This window comes from Calliphora vicina, chromosome 5 (assembly GCF_958450345.1).
Source record: "Calliphora vicina chromosome 5, idCalVici1.1, whole genome shotgun sequence".
Taxonomy (NCBI): domain Eukaryota; kingdom Metazoa; phylum Arthropoda; class Insecta; order Diptera; family Calliphoridae; genus Calliphora; species Calliphora vicina.
The window spans coordinates 102,623,942-102,645,383 of record NC_088784.1 but is presented as its reverse complement, the minus strand read 5'-3'; the positions used below and the strand labels follow the sequence as shown (position 1 = coordinate 102,645,383).

General features: G+C 30.0%; 3 protein-coding genes across 4 annotated transcripts; 1 reads left to right on the top strand and 2 right to left on the bottom strand.

Annotated features, from left to right (window-relative positions):
• Positions 1-1,289: 1,289 nt before the first annotated feature.
• On the bottom strand, positions 1,290-4,261 carry Mettl3 (methyltransferase like 3). Of its 2 annotated transcripts, none has more exons than XM_065512604.1 (5): positions 3,988-4,261; positions 3,606-3,920; positions 3,089-3,198; positions 1,843-2,786; positions 1,290-1,779 (listed from the first exon to the last, which is right to left on the bottom strand). In XM_065512604.1, exons 1-5 carry the CDS (start codon positions 4,184-4,186, stop codon positions 1,353-1,355), a joined length of 1,995 nt encoding a protein of 664 aa, XP_065368676.1. In that variant the 5' UTR covers positions 4,187-4,261; the 3' UTR covers positions 1,290-1,352. The 2 variants fall into 2 exon arrangements, with proteins under 2 accessions (XP_065368676.1, XP_065368675.1); XM_065512603.1 differs by having other exon boundaries at positions 1,291-1,779; positions 3,606-3,923; positions 3,988-4,260.
• Positions 4,262-4,737: 476 nt separating this feature from the next.
• Positions 4,738-6,820, top strand: LOC135961070 (putative serine/threonine-protein kinase STE20-like). The gene is made up of 4 exons (XM_065512540.1): positions 4,738-5,147; positions 5,219-5,656; positions 6,097-6,345; positions 6,447-6,820. Exons 1-4 carry the CDS (start codon positions 4,829-4,831, stop codon positions 6,521-6,523), a joined length of 1,083 nt encoding a protein of 360 aa, XP_065368612.1. The 5' UTR covers positions 4,738-4,828; the 3' UTR covers positions 6,524-6,820.
• Positions 6,596-12,170, bottom strand: Mlc-c (Myosin light chain cytoplasmic). The gene is made up of 3 exons (XM_065512541.1): positions 12,036-12,170; positions 11,942-11,969; positions 6,596-7,484 (listed from the first exon to the last, which is right to left on the bottom strand). The coding sequence occupies exons 1-3, from the start codon at positions 12,036-12,038 to the stop codon at positions 7,072-7,074; spliced, it is 444 nt and encodes a 147-aa protein (XP_065368613.1). The 5' UTR covers positions 12,039-12,170; the 3' UTR covers positions 6,596-7,071.
• Between the last annotated feature and the right edge of the window lie 9,272 nt (positions 12,171-21,442).

Genomic DNA, 21,442 nt, shown 5'->3' with positions numbered 1-21,442 from the left:
ATGATAGATATATGTATAAAGCTATACAGCCCAATTATGAATAAAAAATTCCGCGGGAGTTTTTTCTCATTGAAATTGAATAGGAAAAATGAGAAAAGGGAAAAAACTCCCGCGGAATTTTTATTCATAATTGGGCTGATAGTAAGTTGGACAATGGGAAAAATATTTATTAACCCGAATTTTTTTTCACCAACAAAATTTTCATAAATTTATTTTTCACTAATAAATTTAAAAATTTCTTTTAAAAAAATTATAAGAAAAATTGGGAAAAAATATAATTTGAAAAAAAAATTTAAAATAAAAAACAATTTTGAAAAAACTAAATGGCTTAAAAATATTTAAAATTTTTATTTTAAAGTACATATAATTTGGTGAAGGGCATATATGAATCGTTTCAGTCGAATATAGCTCTTTTACATGTTTTTTTTAAGATTTATTCAAAAAGTTGGGTTAAAAATATTTTTCCTGAAATTGGGCCATTATCGATTCAAATTTCTGAATTTTTTGGATCAGCAATGGGAAATGGAAACACAATTTGTTACCATATGTAAATGACAATTCGCACAGAAATTTCAACTCTTCCCATTTATAATTTAATGAATTAACTGATAAATTCAAATTGTGACTTTCGTCGATTAACAGAACTTGGTAACAACAGGCATGGACAAATTGATACATTATTTTTTGATACTATTTCGTGTTGAAAAGTATTGTGGTACTCCCGTGGCTAAGTTGGTACTCTCAAACTATTATTACAGTTTTATCCTATAGAAAAATGTTGGTATAACAGTTTTTTTTTCAAGAAAAAACTTTGTATAACAGTTTATTGTATTGAAAAATTTGTGTATAAGTTTTTTTTGTAGAAGAATTTATGTATAACAGTTTTTTCTATAGAACAATTTATGTATAACAGTTTTTTCCAAAGAAATATTTGTATATAACAGTTTTTTCTGTAGAAGAATTTGTGCATAACAGTTTTTTTCCATAGAAAAAATTGTGTATAACAGTTTTTTCTGTAAAAGATTTTGTGTATAACAATTTTTTTTCTATAGAAAAATTTGTGTATAACCGTTATTTTCTATAGAAAAATGTGTGTGTAAAAGTTTTTTCTATAGAAGAATTTGTGTATAAAGTTTTTTCTATAGAAACAACTGTGTAAAACAGTTTTTTTATAGAAAAGTTTATGTACATCAGTTTTTCCTGTAGAAAAATTTGTGTATAACTGTTTTTTTCTGTGTATAACAGTTGTTTTAAATAAAATAAATGAGACACACAATTTTTTTTACAAAAAAATCGAATAAAAAACACTTTACTATTTCTTTATTAAAGTAAACAAATTTCACACATTTTTTTTACTTTTTAGCTGTAGGATTAGTTACACTAGTCGTAGCTGGTGCCATACAATTACCATCCGGATAACGTTTTTGGAATTGTGTTATTAGCTCAGGATCCACCAGACGTATGCCGTCCAATTGATTGCCCAATGTAATCCAATTAGGTTGAACATTGTGGGGACGGCCAAATAATTCGATTTTACGTGAACCCGGACTAAGACGTTCTATGATACCATAAATTTCGTCGGGCTTATGAGAAGTAGCCCGGACTTCGGCGACTATGACATCACAATCCAAGCCACGATTAAGATTTTTCGGGTTGCCTTTCATGCCCACCAAACAATGTTCTTTGCCATGGTTGAGCCAGTGACCGGTACGGCCTGTACGTATAATACGTTGCAATTGATTGGTTTTAACCCAAATTAGTTCATCCACACGTTCATAACTGACAATAGAAAATGTTTATAATTAAAAGATTTAAAATTGTCTGAAAAACTTAAATACCTACCCCCATAACATTAAACATTCACGGCCCAGTTCCATGGCTCGACCGGTAACCCAAAGAAATATTAAACCATCATCTTGCAAGGCGGGCACACCTAATTGTCTCATTTCATCATCAGACATAGTGCCGTAAGGCAATTCCATGTGAATATCCCATGGTGGATCTGCCATAACGACCGCAAATTTACCCAATACAGTCATATCTAAGAAACGTAAATCACATTGTATCCATTGAGGTGGATACAAAGTTACACTAGGATCTACACTACGTTTAATACATCTATTGGTTTTTACATCGGTCGGTTTATTCGTATTAATATTGGGTAGAGTATCTACTTCGTAGTGCACATATTTACAGGTGGCCATATGAAAACAAGTATTCAAGAAACTACAATCTCCCAAAGACTCGTCCGTGTGTGATTGGATGATTTTCTTAAAATGCAATTTGGTGCATTTATTCAAAAGTGGAAGATTCTCAACATTTGTTTCCACTTCATCGGCGTCATCGTCTTTTGTATTATCCGCCACAATCTCACCATCTTCCGCTCCCGAGTCATTGGCCTTTGTTTCAATTTCTTCATTTGATTCCTCGTCCTCACCATCTGCACTCGATTTTAAGCGTTTTACAGCTAAATCTTCAATACCGGCACTCTCGGAGTTACTGTCATCAGCTGCCGCCGCCAATCTTTTTTGTGCTTTAATTTTGTGTTGGCTTTCTATTTGTTCTCTCTTTTTCTTGGCTTCCAGTTCTGCCGTGGCCTGTTGTGCTTTGAGACATTCTATTTTAGTGCCATGAGGACAAAATTCCATGACTTGTGCACCACCATGAGATTTAAATTTTTCCGCCACTGAACGTTCTTTGGCAGTAGGTTTTGTTAAAAGCTCTAGAATTTCTTCACCAACTTGTTTACTTTGTTTTTCACGAGTCGAGGGCATAGAGAGAAGAGACTGGAAAGAGATAAAAATGTAACAAGATGGTATATTCGACTGTGAAAGTTATTTGGGGGCTTCGGAAAGTTGATTTCAATTGTCAGAAGGACATTGCTATATCGACTCCGATGTCTATAACCATCCAGAATATACTTTTTGGGTTGCAAATGAAAAATCACCCTGAAGGGTATAAAAATTAAAGGAAATTTATTAAAAATAGGTGTTATACATTGGACAACACAACTTTCAATGCTCAGCTTTCACTTTATGAGAGGTTAAATTTAAGCGGGTAATTTGCTACAGATAGCATTTAGACATACCATAATATCATCAGAATCTGCATTTGTATTGTCTTTGCGATCAGAACTATCTTCACTTTCATCCGGTTGATCATTACTCATATTATCCTCCAACATGTCACCATCTTCAACTGTCGTTATTAAATAAAAACTATCAATTTAAATCTTCCTTACCATATACATACCCAGAGACCGAAAATAACGGGTTCACTTTCATTTCAATGGTAAATTCTCATTTGCAGCCATTTAAAAATAATTTTTTGTGATATATCACTGAGAGAGTGATTTATTCGAGAAAATTTTAGGTTTGGGGTTTAGAGAAACAGAAAAGAAACAAACACAAATATTCTGGATGAAAAATAAATCGCAAAATGCATTTGAATTGATTATCTCACACCAAACCTTTAAAAAACAACAGAAACGAATAAAGGTCATACCAAACCATTTAAATAAAAATCATTTTATAACTGTTATTTTCAGTGATTTATTTTTATCACAGTTATTTTCGATCTCTGCATATACCCCAACAATAACATACATAATTTCTTATACTTTCGTTTAATTTCTTCCGTTAAATCGAAATTATCATTAATGAAGCTCTTATAAAGATCTAATAGAACTTTAGATTCTAAAGATATAACCTCACAGCCACTTTCCTCGCCAATCGTAACCCGCTTGATACAAACGGCACCCTGTTTGGCCAATTTATTCAATATATAATCAACACTCTCAGCAACTACCGCACATTTGGTTATGAGCGATACTTTCTTTAGCAATTGAGTAGAAATTATGGGTAATACTAGCGATGGTGTTGTTAGAATTTCCAGCAGTGCTTGCTCCACTATAGTGTCAGCTTCTAGTTAGAAAATAAATACGTTTTTTAGTTAAATCCTACTTATTAACTAACAGGTATGAGTTACCATTTTCCGCTTTTCTTACTATAGCTGGATTCTTGACAACTCCAATATTATTTTCATCGGCTTTTGAAGAAGCCGCTAAATTAGTGGCCCCGGTGGCTTGCAGAATACCATGTCTTTCCTTTTTACGCTGTTCCAACTTTTCTCTGAGCGTATTGCGTTTGCTTTTCACGGCCTTGATATCATCCCAGGCATCAGCCATATTTCAAAGGATTTATTATGAAAAATCCTTTAATCTTTTTCGCAAAATTGCAAAATTATTAAAATAAACTCATAAAAACTAACTTTTGCAAATGTTGCTTTTTTTGTTGAATAAAAACCTCAAAGTGATGCCAATAGAAAATAATAAAATTGTTCTACTTTTTATTTTAACCAATCTGGCACTCCTCCGGCTCACATGAGCGGCATACATGCTCACGGCTGTGTATTTTTTATGGGAATGTTTGGCTGACGACCCCCCAAATCAAGGCGTATTAACACTCGTATTATGCACTCATCTTGTTAATACGCCTGGCCCAAATCTAACTCGTAAAAACTTCATATAAAAAAATGGTTTTGCTCACGTCAGCAGCTGGCGTGATCCGCGGTGTTACCACCAACGTATTGTGAGAGTTAAATTCCCAACAGTTGATAAAAACATAAAACAAATCTGGCAGTCTTATAACTACCGGCAACCCAACTAAATTTGACATTTAAAGAGAAAGAAATTGTTATTGTTTTATAATTAATTAATTAATTCTCTCGCACTGATTTCGAGCATCTATTTGTAAATTAATATACAATTTTATTTATTTTTATACAAACACTTGGTTTTGTTTGATATAGAGTTTTCTATTCCAACCAAATGTCGACAATGTTTGGCTGGAATATACGTGATTATGACATAAAACTAGAACTAGCAAAATGCTCCAACGGCACAGTGTATATGGCAAAATATTTGCCCAACGATCATCATGTAGCTTTGAAAAAGTATCATTTGGAGAGGACGACCAAAGCGGAGGCAGAGAACATACGTGATGAGGTATTGGCCATGCGACACTTCAGTCATCCAAATCTACACAAATTCTATACAACATTTGTAACGGAGTTTGATTTGTGCGTAATAAGTCCACTGATGTGTTTTGGCAGTTGCCGGGATACCATTAGAAATTGTTTTCTAACAGGCAAGCCCCTTAGAAGATAATTAAAAGTGTGAGCATTACTATAAAATGTTGGAGTACTGTTATCTTTACAGGCTTTCCAGAGATTCTTATAGCATTGATAATGCGTGATGTGTTGTCGGGTCTGGAGTATTTACATCGTCGCGGTTATATACATCGTTCCGTAAGAGCCAGTCACATATTGCTGAATCAAACGAAAGCGGTTTTGACCGGTTTTCGAGATTGTACTAGCTTTATGTCACATGGTGGCCGTGTCACTGCCCTTCACCAACTACCTCCTCACAGCATACGCAGTTTAAATTGGTTGGCACCCGAAGTTTTAGAACAGAATCTTATTGGTTACACTGAAAAGTCGGATATTTACATGATTGGCATAACGTGCTGTGAATTGGCTAATGGAGTGGAGCCATTTGCTGATTCCCAACCGACATTTATGTTTACAGAGAAGATAAGAGGGAATGTGCCGACATTATTGGATCGTTCCACTTGCCCAGCCGTGGATGAAATGATAGGTAAGTTGAAAGCAAATCAAGGTTGTCTTCTGATTAGACACTGTTAAAAAGGTAACGGTGACACTAGTATGGATTATTTCGATAGAGGTATCTTAGAAGTAACGGCATTTGCAGAGGGGGAATTTAAGCATTCTGCACCAACCGAACTTCAGTTGCGTTGTCAGAGTGCAACCACAAATTTCTGGTGACAATTTGATAACCGTAAATGATAGCTTTCATTTTCCATCTGTAATACCATTTTGGAAACTGACAACGTAACGTTGGTTCAGTTGCCATTCATAATAGACTCATTACTTCCTTAGTACTGCAAACGTATTGAAATTTAGTCATTCAAAGATTGAATGAATTCAGTAATGGATGAATTCTATTTTAAAGTATTAGTTATTCAATTCGAAACTCTAATTTTAAGAATTTTTTTTTTAAACTTCTTTATTTTATAGAAATCATTGCCACTGCCAATAAAACCGATTCAACCATAGCTGCCGAAACACAGCAAATCTATTTGCAACGCATGTTTTCCGATGAATTTCATCAGTTCACCGAAATTTGTATGGAAAAGAAACCTAGCAACAGATGGTCGGCCTTAAAACTACTATCACATTCATTTTTCAAACAATGTCGCCATAATAGTATTTTAGATGTAACCCAACGTTTCGGCATGCAATTATCGGACTATGATCAACTAAGAGGTGAGTGGCTAACAAAACAATTTTAACAATTATCTCTGTGTGTAAAAGTTTTTTTATTTTTGTGTTTGTTTTTTTTTCTCTTTTTTAATTGTTTAATATAGATGAGAGCCTGCAGTTGAATAAAGAATTAAATGAATTAAACTTAAATGGTAATACTAATTGGCAATGGGAGTTTTAAAAATGGAAAAGCGAATAAAATTGATTGATTTAGTTGTTTTTGTTTTTCTGCTTCGTTTGAAATAAAAGTAGATTTTTGTTTTTACATTATTATTACAAAATTAGTAAAAAATATGTTGTTTATAAGATGTGTGAATATATTTTTTAAAAATACATACATATAATAATTATATAAAAAAAATTTGAAAAAAAAGTTTAATACACTTGCGCTAAAAAGAGGCAATTTTTTTTAATTAAATAATTTTTTTTTTAAATGCAAACAAGAAATAAATTATTTGACAAAAAATACTCTACGAAATACTTTTTTTGTTTAAATGTGGAAAGGTTTTTAGGAAGTAAATTGGTTGCTACTTAAGTTTAGTTGCCGAAATTTATATGTTTTTTCATGTTCTACTTTTTTTTCTGGGATTAAAAAACTTTATTTATAAGGAATGAAAAATGTAAAAAAACGTTTGTGGTTGTAGGGGCTTGTTGTTGTATAAATAACAAATATAAAGTTGATATTTGGCTTCTCCATTATCGGCTGTCTTTTATTGTTAATATGTGTATTTAACCATTCATAACCATGCGTACAAATTCCTCGTAATTGACATTGCCCTGTGAATCCTCTTGGTTGGCCAACAACTGTTCAACTTCTTCGTCCATTAACTTTTCACCCAAGGTGGTGAGTAAATGTCTTAATTCGGCCGATGAAATGAAACCGCTGGCATCCTTATCGAAATGACGCAGACCTTCGATGAAATCATCGGCTGTATCACCAGATCTGGCTTTGGAAATGGCTTGATAAATGGGTAAGAAGACTTCGAAAGAGATGCGTTCATCGGGTTTCAATTGATGTGTGCATTTCTTTACATCCGATTCGGTGGGATTTTGACCTAAGGCCCGTAGACATTCACCGACTTGACCGACATGGATTTTGCCATCACCACGATTGTCGAATAGATTGAAGGCTTCTTGGAATTCTGTAACAGGAGAAAAAGAGTATAGAATGAAATTTATTATTGTAGAAAGCACTTTCTTTATTTAGTTAAATTTTTATCCAAAAATTTAACTAAATAAAGAATGAATAATATAATTTTACGATTGCTTTTCAACAACATTTTTTTCAGTGAATTTGTTTTTTTTTTTAAATATTAATTCAGTATAATTTCGAAAAAAAGTTATAATTTAAAATTTTTTTTCAATGAACTTTTTTGGTAAAAATTCGCAATATTTTTTTATAAATTTCTTCATAATTTGAACTTTGTAAAATCATATTCATAATTAAATTAATGTACAAATCAAACATTTGGCAAATTTTCCCTTTTTGGTATTAAAAATTAAAAATGAAATTTTCACAATTTTCTATAACTAAAAAAATTAGCTTCAAAATTTTTTTTATAAAAAACTAAAACAAATTTTTTAAAAAGTATTCAATATTTTCTATACAAATTAAACTTAGACTTAGTGAAATCACATTTATAATTAAATTAATGCACAAATCCAACATTTAGCGAATTTTCACTTTTTTCGTAATAAAAAAACACGACATTTCTCTTTTTAAATTCATCCTTGAGCACTAACCTTCAACCGTGCTAAAGGTATATTTTGTGGGAGCCTCATAAAGGAACATTTTTCTTGTTAATTTTTTAAATTAATTAAATTTACTTATAAAATTGATTTATATTATTATTATTGTGTCTTTAGTTTACACAAAACACAATTTAACGGGGTAATAATTCAATAACAACTAAAGCTCAGTTGTGTTGCATGTCATACAATAGGCCGCAATTGTGGCAAGTTTATTTAAAGCTTCATCTTTACCCCGTTAGTGGTTTAAACGTCTCTTGCCAACCATGTATCTAACAATCGCCGTTTTTCGTATTTCATTCGTTTGAAAATGTGGTTGGTTGGTTGATTTTGTTGGTATTTGTATACCAAATTTGTCTAATAATATTATTGTGTGTGTTGTAGTCGTTGTTGTTATTTGATTTCTACTTTTAAATGCCTCTAACGATGATGATAGTAAAACGTACTGTATATTGATATTTTTGATTAAATGGAAAAGGCGTAGTTTACGAAGAGGAGCGAAATACATAATAAATTTTCATTTCTTTAAAAATATCAACAAAAAGTTAGTAAATATTTTTTGTGAAAAATTTAAGTGGAATTGTTGGAAAAAATTTTATTATTTTTTTTTAAACCAAATATTTTGGTAAGAAAAATTCGAAAGAAATTTTTTATAAACTTTTTCAATGATTTTTTTTTAAATTTTCAATGAAATTTTTTTGTAAAAATTTTCAATGAAATTTTTTGGTAAAAATTTTCAATAAATTTTTTTGGTAATAATTTGTATTGAAATTTGTTACGAAAATATAAAATCAATCAATCGAAATTATGTGTGTACGCTAAAAACGAAAATCATTTTTGCACCGAATAATTACTTGCAATGAAAAGTGGATCCATTACGGAGCGTAAAAAATCGTACGTGAGCCCGGCCAACCAGCTGAATCGTCACCAAAGACAAATATCCGATGCTAAGGTAATGATCTGTATTTGGTGGGAGAAAAAGGATCCTATCTATTATTAGCTGCTGAAATTCGTATTTGCCGAAAAACGCCCAGACATGAAAACGTAATATTCCATCATGACAACACTCAGCCACATGTTGCAATACCTGTTAAAACTATTTATATTTGGGAAGTTTCGCTCAGCCGTCTTATAGTCCAGACCTTGCCCCGTCCGAATACTATTTGTTTTGATCGATGCAGAACGCTCTCAATAGCCGATACTTTGAATAAATTTATATTGTACAAATGTTTCAAAATCAAAGCTAAACATTTGTAAAAATGCCGTATTTTTAAGTCATACATCCAATAAATATCCTTCATCAAGGCATACTAAGATAAATATTGAAAATTTTTGGTAAAGAAAATATGGATATGGCTATATCGACATCACTATCGATCCAGAATATAGATACATCATGGGGTACTTATCAAATAAAAGCTAAACATTTGTAAAAATGACGTATTTTTAAGTCATACACCCAATAAATATCCTTCACCAAAGTATACTAAGATAAATATTGAAAATTTTTGGTAAAAAAAATAAATTTTTAAAAAAAATTATGAAATTTTTTTGGAATTTCTTTATGATAAAAATTTAAAAACAAAAAACAGTGAAAACAAATTTTTGGAACAAACATTTCGATGAAATATCTCAGGTGTCCAATTTTCTCGATTTTAAACAGCAACCGAACCAGGACTGTACACGATATATTGATGTTTACATCATGTTTCTAAATTATTGGGACGCTTTATAAAATTGATTTCAACAGAAAGATATGGATATGGCTATATCGACATCACTATCGATAACGATCCAGAATATAGATACATCATGGGATACTCTTATGGCAAACTTATATTGATAAAATACTTTCAATTTTATAACCCCTTTTTTAAAGTAAATATAAACTACCACTTTCGAAACTGTAATTTATAGTTTTTTTTAAATTGTATTTGTTGTTATTATCAAATGCTCATTTTTGGAGAGACTCTCAAACGAAATCTGGGTTGATAATATGCCATTTATGGTAAAAAAAAACTTCGACTAACATTGAAAATTTATGCATTAAAATTTATTATGGCAAACACGTATTGTTGAACATTTTCGCAATATACATTATTAAATAAATTTGTTATTACATATATTACATTACAAGAATATTGAGTAAACAATTTTAAGTAAAGTCGGTTCTACGATGCTATTCTGATCAAAAAATGGATAGGAAAATAAGGAACTCAATTTCTTAAATATCTATTTCCCAAAATAATTATTCGATCTGGAAATGCCAATTACGATAGATATAATTTTTTTATGGAAACTGTCATGTTAAATTATTTTTTAATTTAACAGCAATGCGGTTTTCCTCATTTTTCTCTTAATAGGCGATTTTTGGACGAACGAAGATAATTTCATATCCGCGTGACTTTTATTACTAGGTGTATAACATGTAAACCAAAAGAGGGCATGAAAAACAATTTACATCATTAATTAGTCTTAGAATCTGAACGAAGAAAATGCAAAAAGGCTAAAACAATTTCGAACCGAATTCTGAAAAGAATTTGTTAGGCTACCAGCCCAATTATGAAAAAAATTCCACGGGAGTTTTTTTTCCCGTTTTTCATTTTTCCTATTAAAATTCTATGTTAAAAAAAGAAAAGGGAAAAACTCCCGTGGATTTTTTTCATAATTGGGCTGTACATTAATTATACATAGGTAGGTCTCTTTATGAACTGAAAAATACAACTGAATAATCGCAAATTTTATTTGAAAGGGTGTGTTCTTAAGGTTTTTTCATGGAAGTGATTGAAGTTAGAAGTTAAATTTCCTAGTGATTACAGATTGTTTTTCTCATAGATGTACTTGGATACAATAATAATAAAAGAAAATCCAAATACACATAATTAATCTGCTTTTACTAACTAGAGGTGAAATTCTCTAGTATATTATCAATATTTTATTGATAACAAACTGAATTTCTAGATTACCAGTTAAATCTATATAAAAATACACTGATATGAAAGCAATAATACAAAGAAATATACAAGTATTAATCAATTGCATAATATTTAAAGAAAATCAGTTTTATTAAAACAAAAAAAGGAAAAACAAAATAAAGATAACATGAGAAAAGTTGCATCTGTTAGCATTTTATTTAAACAAGAGACTGGGAGTAATAGCTCATGCATATGAGAGACAAAAACAAGCTGTGGTAAGTAAACATTACCATTTAAGGTAAACACTGCTATTGCCTACCTATCTATCTACGTTCTCCCCATAAGCAATACATAAATTACTACAAAACAACAATAAAAATTACAATTTTCCAAATCGTAAATAGGTAGTTTATCAAAAGAAAAACCTATAAATTAAATTGTTATAGGAAAATGATTAAACATTTCAAAAATAATGTTTGTTCTAATAGCAGCTACAGTACTATATTGAACCAACAAATAACTACAAATCTTATCATTTATTTAAGAAAATAATAAATAAAACGATGACTAACCGAGTTAACACAATATCTAGGCACTTAAATAATGCCCAATTGAATGAAGTACTAAAAATATTGTAACACAAGATGAGTTGGCACCCAAATTAACCGAAAATTGAAAACACACAAACAAAATTTGTATGCAAAACTTTTATCCATTGTTTACTTTTTTTTTCTTATTAAATATTTACTCGATTTTTTACTTAATGACTCATTTCCATTAATATTTCTTGCACTCGAAGACGGGCCCTATCAATGAACAAATAAAGCATACAAACTTGTTCACGGCAACTCCCAAATTGTCAAGAACTTTAACCAGACTCCTCTAAAACTTATTACAAACTATCTACAAGTTTCTTTAAAAATAATAAAACTTACCAGCTAATTGATCTTCGGAATAGTTGGCCTAGTTACAAAACAAAAACAATTTAATTAATATTATTAATTTTATCATATTTAAATTCAAACTTACCATTTTTTATTGTTGTTTAAATAAAATTTGTGTGTGAAATATTAAAATTAAGTCCCACTCTTGCAAAAAACACTTTTGGAATGTGTCACACAAAGTAAATTTTCTACAATTTCTTTTTCTTCTTCTCTTTCCTTTTTTGTTTGAACTTTGTTGGAACAGGGTTGTATTTTGTAGTAATAAAAGTTGCCACATTGTTAGTTAATGTTTATGTCAGGGAATGGAATAGCTGCCATATTTTGATATTTAATTAGACCGTTATTTTTAATTAATTTAAAAAATATATTTGCTTAATAAAAACTGAAAACAAATAAAATAATTTATTCTTAATAATAGTATTTAAATTTTTAATGTAAAAATGTTTTTTTTTAAAGCTAGACAACAACAATTTAACTCAAATCAATGATAATTTTCTTTACATGATTTCATAAAATTTTATTAAACATAAATATCGCTCATTTACTTCAAGATTGTCATAAATTAACACAATTTTGTTTTTAATGATGTAGAATTATGCTTTATATCGAGCACTAACAGCGAAATTAAAGTCCATTACAACAAACTTTATAGAACAAGTATTTTTTCCGTAGCCGTCAAATAACTTGCATGATTCATACATCAATATATTCGCTATAGACCCGGTTCGGTTGCTATTTAAAATTGAGAAAAATCGGCCCACAAATGCCTGAGATATTGGGAAAAAATCAGGACAACCTCGATATTTTTATATTTTTTATCGATATGTAAATTGGAGGCATAGGTCACAAGTGCTAGGGATGACTGATTAATTTAAATTTTTGGATAATCTGAAAATATAGGCTTTAGGATCAAGAGGGAGGGACGATAAGTTGATAATCTAAAGGTTAAACAATCAAGGGGAAATTCACGATTTTTTTTGACTTAAATTTATAATATTAAATTCAATTCATAGTTAAATTATTTTACCGTTTTGAGCTTTTTTAAATTTATTTATTTAACCAAGGCAGGTATGATATTTGGGCTGCTTCCCAAAATCACTTTATCAAGCATAGTCTCTTAAAAATGTTGGTATCCACATAAAATTCAACAAAAATAACTTTCATATAGACATAAATCACACGACCTAATTTCATGGCGATCGGTCCATAATTAGTCATAGCTCTCGGGCTTGACAGACCATACTTTCCTACTTGTTTGAATACTATCGTCAGAAGATTAGTTTAAACAAATATTTTTTTGTTGTTTGAGCATGCACATCGATACATTTTCTCCACATAAAAGAACTTGGACAAATTTAAGGCTGTAATTTTGCCGATATTTTTGTTGTGCACACAAAACGATGGCCCCTCAAGACGTGGGGCTACAATATGAAATATAATTTTTTATTATATTTTATGACATTTTTATTTGGTTTGGAAAATTTGGCAAATTATTCGCATTTGAAAGTATCGACATCAAAACGAAAATACGTTCATAAATCTAAAAGGTTGGCTACCGTTACCGAAATAACTGCAATTACCGTTACTCCTTAAATACCGTTACCGATATTATATAAATAATTCTAAATTATAAATCACTATAATACCATTAGCGAAATAATCTCAAATAGCCTTACTGTTACCTTTTAAACGTTATCTGTAGGCAATTTTCCAATTTTGAAATATATTGCTACTAAATTGCTCGTTCACTCTTTAACAAGGGCAGGAGCTCCACATCATGTTTAATAGTTTTACCGTTATTTTTTTTATAGTGTAACCGCTATATTATGTCTGGCAGCATTATAGAGTCCCCCCAATAAAAACCAAAAAAACAGAAAGAGATACGAAACAAATAAAACAAAACAAAATAAAACAAAACAAAATTCCCAATTGTGTTTGTTTGTGTTTTCTTCTTAATTTAACATAAAATACAACAACAATAAGAAGAAAAGACGTACGTTTTTTTTTGTATTAAAACAGTTTGTTTTTGTTGTATTTCGAATCAGTTTTATACAAGTGCAGTTAAAGTGTGGTTGATGAAAATAACGCGTAGATTTGTAAACAAATTAACAATTGAGTTTAAAGCAAGAAAAAGGAAAATAATAATCATTTAAATTAACAAATAAAAAAAGTGTGAAATTAAATGAAAGAAAAAGAAGCGAGAATATAATATTCTTTTGTGTGGATACGAAAAAGAACAACACAACCAACAGCTACAAATGTTTCGCGAACAAATTGCAACAAAACTTTAACTACGCATTTACAAAAAAAAAATAAATAAATGAAATTGTGTCGGTCATTGAAGAAAAGTTGTAATAAAATAAAAAAAAAAATTAATAACATAAAAGATAATACATAATAATATAATAAATAAAGCAGAGCAGAGCAACAGTTCATTAATTGAATTGTATATTACAGAAAAAAGTTGTGGTTTTCAATTTAAAAGAAAATTTTTATTGAGTGCAATAATACAATTTGTGGGTAGAAGTTGAAAAATCTAAAAAGAAAAACTAATGAAATAAATCAAATTCATTTTTATTCATGTTGGCTATCATTGATTATTCAGTTCTTTCTTTATTTTTATTATTTTTGATTTATTAGTTTGTTTTTTTGTTACTTTTAACGCAAAATAAATACCTACCTATTTTTTTGTTTTGGGTTTGTTTTAAATGTCATGTAAAATTAAATCGAAAACCATGAATTCTCTTGGAAAAACCATCACGCATCAAAATCAACGTAACGATGTAAGTTTCTGATTTAATCCATTTTTTTAAATTATGTATTTATTTATTTATGTCTTTCTTAAGTTCTTATTCATTTATCATATTTTGGCCATTTTTATTTATTATCATGTTTTATTTTGTTTTAGAAAAAAAGAGTATAACAATTTTATCTAGATACTTTTTAATCCTTTTTTTTGTTCCATTTTATATCTAGTATCTATTTTTTACTTTTCTGTGTTTGTCATTTTCATTTCCTTCTTAGATTTTCATTCATACTTTTAATTTGCAATTTTCCTTTAAGTATTTTTATGTGATTTGTTTTTGTGGTTATTATTCTTATTCCTCTTATTCCTATAGGCTAATATAATATAGAGTTGCCAATATTTTGATATTCTCGCAGGTGTGGAGGAATTTATATTTGAAGATTTTCATTTTATCGAAATACCTACAATGTTCATTAATTAAATGTGAATTTTAATGAATCGTGGACGGAAAATTAAATTTTGTTCAGTATTGAAATAAATATTATATAATAGTACTACTTTTTCAGCCTAATGTTACACCAAAGACCTAACTCAGTTGTCAAAACCCTAAGTAGTGAGAATGTATTAGTAAAAAAACGAAGTTTATGAACATTTTGTATTATTAACCTGTAAGAAATGAAGATTTGTTATGAATACCAACTAAAATCGTGAATTATTTCCATATTTAAATATCTTTCAAATACAATTTTGAATTAGTTTGAACATTAGAATTTTAGAATCATTTTTACGGAATTTCAAAACACCAGTATACATTAAAGAAGTAAGAGAGCTATATTCGGCTGTACCGAATCTTATATACTCTTCACCAAATTATACTTCAAAATAAAAATTTTAAATATTTTTTTTAAAATTTCTAAATATAAATTTTTGTTTTTTTTTAATTTTTTATTGAATTTAAATTTTTTTTTTGTTTTTTAAATTTCTTTTTTAATATTTAGCGAAAAAAAACTTTTTTTAAAAAAAAATCGGGTTAAAAAAATATTTTTTCCGATTTTGACCCATTGTAGGTCCAACTTATTATGGTTTTATATACGTCATTGCAAAGGTCTTTGAAATATCTATCATTAGATATCCATATTGTCTATATTAATGACTTAGTAATCCAGATATACTAGGTCAAAAATCGAGGTTGTCCTGGTTTTTTCTTCATATCTCAGCCATTTGTGGACCAATTTTGCTCATTTTTAATAGCAAACTTCTCGAAAGCATATCTGACAGAATTATTGAAGATTTGGATCCCGAAGATATCTGGGGTCTTCAGAAAATTGATTTCAACAGACAGACAGACGGACATGGCTTAATTGACTCCGCTATCTATAAGGATCAATAATATATATACTTTATAGGGTCGGAAATGAAAAATGTAGAAATTATAAACGGAATGATAAACTTCTCACGAAGGTGAAGGGTATAAAAATGGGCCGAATTTCGGTACCAAAACTTTTATTAAGGAAAAATCATAGATTATGGAATTTTAAAGGAGAAACAAGTTTTGAATATATTTAATTGAATTTTATTGTAAAATGTACGTATAAGCATCAGGTAAAAACTGTTCCCACAATAAAGTTTTTAATAGAGTTCTGAATATAAAATTTAAATATGAGCTGAGACATGCTCTAAAATAAAAATAATTAATTGTAAATAAATAAATTTGTTTTTAATGTTTTTTTTTTAATGCTAAAAGGTAATAAAAATGGCGCTATACTTACATTTACTATCAGCCCAATTATGAATAAAAATTCCGCGGGAGTTTTGTCCCTTTTCTCATTTTTCCTATTCAAATTCAATTCAATTTGAATCGTTTATTTCAAAAACCAGTCAAGCAACAAAACTAAAAAAAAAAATTAGTTATTGAGCGTTATTGTTTTGAAAAGGTAAATGCATCGTTTAATGCAAAAAAATAAATAAATACTGCCTCCCTATTATGTTGAAGAAAAGGCGTAAAATCCATGTTTAGTGCAGAAGGAAGTCAATAATGTCAATTTTGTATAAGTAATTTTTAGGTTACCAGGAACTTTTCTTTGATTTACTTAAAATCAATAATTTGTTTGGTTTTTTAAAAAAACGATTTATTTTTAAAAGGTACTGAAGGTCGCTCAAATGTCTTTCTTAATGTTTAATATCCGATATTTGAACTATCAAAATTCTGTTATAATAGAGTTAAATTGATCATAAAATATCTTAAATGAAAGCTTGCCAATAATATAATTTTAAACAAGTAAGAGAGAGAGAGAACTATATTCGGCTGTGCTGACCCGATTGAAAATATTTTTTGGTGAAAAAAATTTTTGTTTGAACATAGTTTGCTGCAACAAATTTAATTATTGAAATAAAAATTATGGAAAAAAAATTTTTCTGAAAAAAAAAATTCGATCAAAATATATTTTTGCCGATTTTGACTCATAGGTTCTAATTAATATGGGGTTATATAGATCGTTAAAAAGGTCTTTAAAATAGCTATCATTAGATATCTTTATTGTCTATGTTAATGACACAAATCGAGGTAGTTGTGGTTTTTTTGCTTATATCTCAGCTATTTGTGGGACGATTTTGCCGAATTTAAATAGCTATCGTACCGGGACTATATCGGATAAATTGATGTATGAATCATTTATACAGGTTATTTAGGGGCTAAGGAAAGTTGAATTTAAGATACTGATGGACAGACGGATATGGCTATATCGACACCGCTATCTATAGCTATCCAGAATACTTTATGGGGTCTCAAATTGAAAATATAGTAGTTACAAATGGAATGACAAACTAATATTGAAGTTTAAAGACCCAGAATGGATCCATTACAATACTCCGAAGGGTAAGATTATCGAATGTGAAGCCTGGCCAACCAGCCGAATGGCCACCAAAGCCAAATATCCATGGCGCTAAGGTAATTCTCTGTATTTGGTTTGAGCAAAAGGCTCCTATCTATTATGATCAAGGCTCGGCCACATGTTGCAATAAATACCTGTTTAAAGTATCACCCAAAACCGAAAAACTTCCAGCATGATTTCTAATTTTTTCGATTTTTTGTAAACTCTAATTTAAAGTTTTAGAGAAAATTTTGTGCAGCATGGCAACATTTATAATCCACCATTGTTATCCCTATTTATATATTCCTGTATCTATATGTTGTATTATTTCTTTTTTTTACATGTTTACAAACATTTAAAATGTCTTTGTTCCGACAATATTTACTAAATGTACACGACCGACCATCCATCCATTCATCCATAAACAAAAAGTTGGTTGGCATTTTACAAGTTTGCAACCTTTTGTTTGTTGTGTTCTTTGTTAGTTTCACGTTCTACTGGGGAATTTACGAATGTTTGTTTGAATACAAACAAGCATGTAGTAATGTGAACGCAGTTAACGAAAGTGATTGAATTTTACAAAGATGCCGGGTGTTCATATTGATTAGTTGTAGGTAGGGTCCATGATGGAAGCTTCTTATAGCATTCAATGACTTTAGAATTATTTTTTTGTTGTCTACAAAAATAGTTTAACCATTTTATCATGGTCCTTTGTTCATTTTTTAAACTTTTTTTTGCGCAGTAAAAGTAAATTGATGTCTTCTATGGTTAAGAAATATTTAGACGAATATTTGTTGCAAACAAAAACTTAAAGTTCAATAATCTGGTTTAAGTTTTATTTAAAATTTTAAGTAAACAATCTGTAAGTTTATTGGCGTTAAATGGCCACACGCGACGACCTAAAAGTACGATGATCCCTAAATAACTTTTTGGTTTAAAGTATTTTCGATTAAATTTTGCCATTAAATATTTTTGAAATGGGGCAAAAACAAGTCAAGTTTTTGAAAGTAGCTAATCTGAATTGTTATTATGAGAAAATTGAACTGAAAACTGAAAATATAAAATATAAAATTTATTGCTCTTAGCTACTTTTAAAGACATTTTCCATTTAGTATTTATCTCATTAAATCTTACTGTCAACAACAAATTACTATAATGAAATGAAGTGTCCCTGTTATGTCCCTGCTATTAACTGTTTTTTTCTTTTGATTTTGTTCATGTTCCAATGTCGCGTTCGGGTACCAAAATCATCATCTGTTATCATTACTCCGAGATCGTTCTAAAAAAGTGGTAAAATTTATTGGTTTTAACATAAAAACAAATTACTGCTTATAATAATCACATTAACACTATTATTTTGATTATCAAAGTAGGTCACGTTCTGGAAAATTTAAAATTTGTTCATTATATATTAATAATCATATATATTAATAATCATAACGTAAACAATAAATAGAAAAAAATAAAATAAAAAAATAACACATTCTTATGTTAAAAACGATGTCAAATCTAAAAGACTAAATAAAATATGCGACATTCAAATAGAATCAATCAGTCTTAAAATGATTAAAAATAAAAAATCATCATAAGAATTCGTTGTTTTCTTAATATGTTGTTGCATATCAATTATTTCTAATAACAGCATCAAATCTTTTGGGGATTGAATTTAACAAAGTTTTGCATGTAGATCGGGAAATTGCATACCATATTTCCTGAATTTTCTGCCAAAGTTCTTCCTTGTTTTTCAATTTTTCATGTCCGATTTTGTCTTTTACTATTTTCCATAGGATTTAAATCTGGTTATTGAGACGGCCATTCCATAACATGAATTATGTTATATAAAAACCATTTTTTGGCAAGACCTGACTTGTGCTTTGGGTCATTATCTTACTGGAAAAGCCATTTTAAGGGCATATTCCATTCTGCATGTGGCTTTATAACATTCTTCAAAATATTTACATACAAGTGCTTATCCATATTTTCTTTAATCCAATAAATTGGACCAACGCAATACCAAGAAAAGCTTCCCCATATAATAATATTTCCCCAAGCATGTTTAAACGTTTTTGGTTTTTGCCATTTTTTGGACGTCTAACCCATGTGTTATCATCACTACCAATTAAATTAATGGTCGTTTCGTCCGTCCACAACAAATTTTGCCACTTTTTTATATTTTCTGGCCCACACCAATCCTTATGATTGCTCCTGGTTTTAAATGAAATATTGGTAGTGATTCTATTGTAATGTCCGTCACTGTATATAGATCAAAAATAGGTCAAAAATCGAATTTGTCCCGGTTTTTTGCTCATATCTCCGTTATTTATGGACCGATTTTGCTGATTTTAAATAGCAAACATCTCGAAAGCATGTCTGACAGAATTATTGAAGATTTGGATCCCGAAGATATCTGGGGTCTTCAGAAAATTGATTTTAACAGACAGACGGATAGACAGACGGACATTGCTTAATCGACTCCGCTATCTATAAGGATCCAGAATATATATACTTTATAGGGTCGGAAATGAAAAATGTAGAAATTACAAACGGAATGACAAACTTATATATACCCTTCTCACGATGGTGAAGGGTATTACAAGTAGGAGAGGTATATTCGGCTGTGCCGAATCTTATATACCATTCACCAAATTATACTTCAAAATAAAACAATTTTTTTTCCAATGTTTTTTTTTTATTTTTTGTAAAAAAAATTTTCGAATTGTTTTTTTAAATTTAATTTTTTTTTTTGAATTGTGTTATCAAATTTTTTTTTTAATATTTAGCGAAAAAAAACTTTTGGTGAAAAAAAATTCGGATTAAAAAATATTTTTTCCGATTTTGACCCATTCTAGATCCAACTTAATATGGTCTTATATACGTCGTTGCAAAGGTCTTTGAAATATCTATCATTAGATATCCATATTGTCTATATTAATGACTTTGTCATCCAGATATAGGTCAAGAACTGAGGTTGTCCTGGTTTTTTCCTTATATCTCAGCCATTTGTGGATCGATTTTCTAGATTTTAAATTGCAACCGAGCCGGAAGAATTCCGGAGATATGTTTATGTTTATCTTCTATTTTGAAAATTTTGTACAATATAAATTTTTTCAAATTATTGGCTATTGTTAGCTATGACCTTTTCACATCTTTCTGGCAACATGTGGATTCCGAGACAAAAGAACTGCTCATCTTTTGAGGAAAATATCGGCTACTCTGTTCCAAAGTGAAGCGTATACCTGCTTCGATCGAAACAAATTGTAGTCGGAAGGGGCAAGGTCTGGACTATAAAGTGGGTGAGCCAAAACTTCGCAACCACTTCATTCTAAATAGTTTTTGACAGGTATTGCAACATGTGGCCGAGCCTTGTCATGAGGGAATATTAAGGTTCGTGCCTGGGTGTTTTATTCGCTTCAAACGAATCAGTTGCTTTCGATATAGATTCCCTGTGATGGTCTGGCCAGATTTCAGCAGCTCATAATAGATAGGACCCTTTTGGTCCCACCAAATACAGAGCATTACCTTAGCGCCATGGATATTTGGCTTTGGTGTCGATTCGGCTGGTTGGTCGTGTTTCACATACCATCTCTAACGCTTCGGGTTATCGTAATGGATCCATTTTTCATCGCAACTAATCACCCTTATCGCGGTTGGCGTATGTGCTTTACGCCCACGACAATTTCGTACTAGATTAAATAAACAGGTTAAATTTTATCTTTAATCTAGTACCAAACTGTCGTAGGCGTAAAACACAAAGCATAACCGCGAATGATTCGGTGCAAAAATGATTTTCTTTTAGCAGCATTTCAGACATAAAAAATCTTCATTCAAGGGCTCTCGCTTCAATTCGTATGGTACTCAATTTCCCTGCTTTTGGAT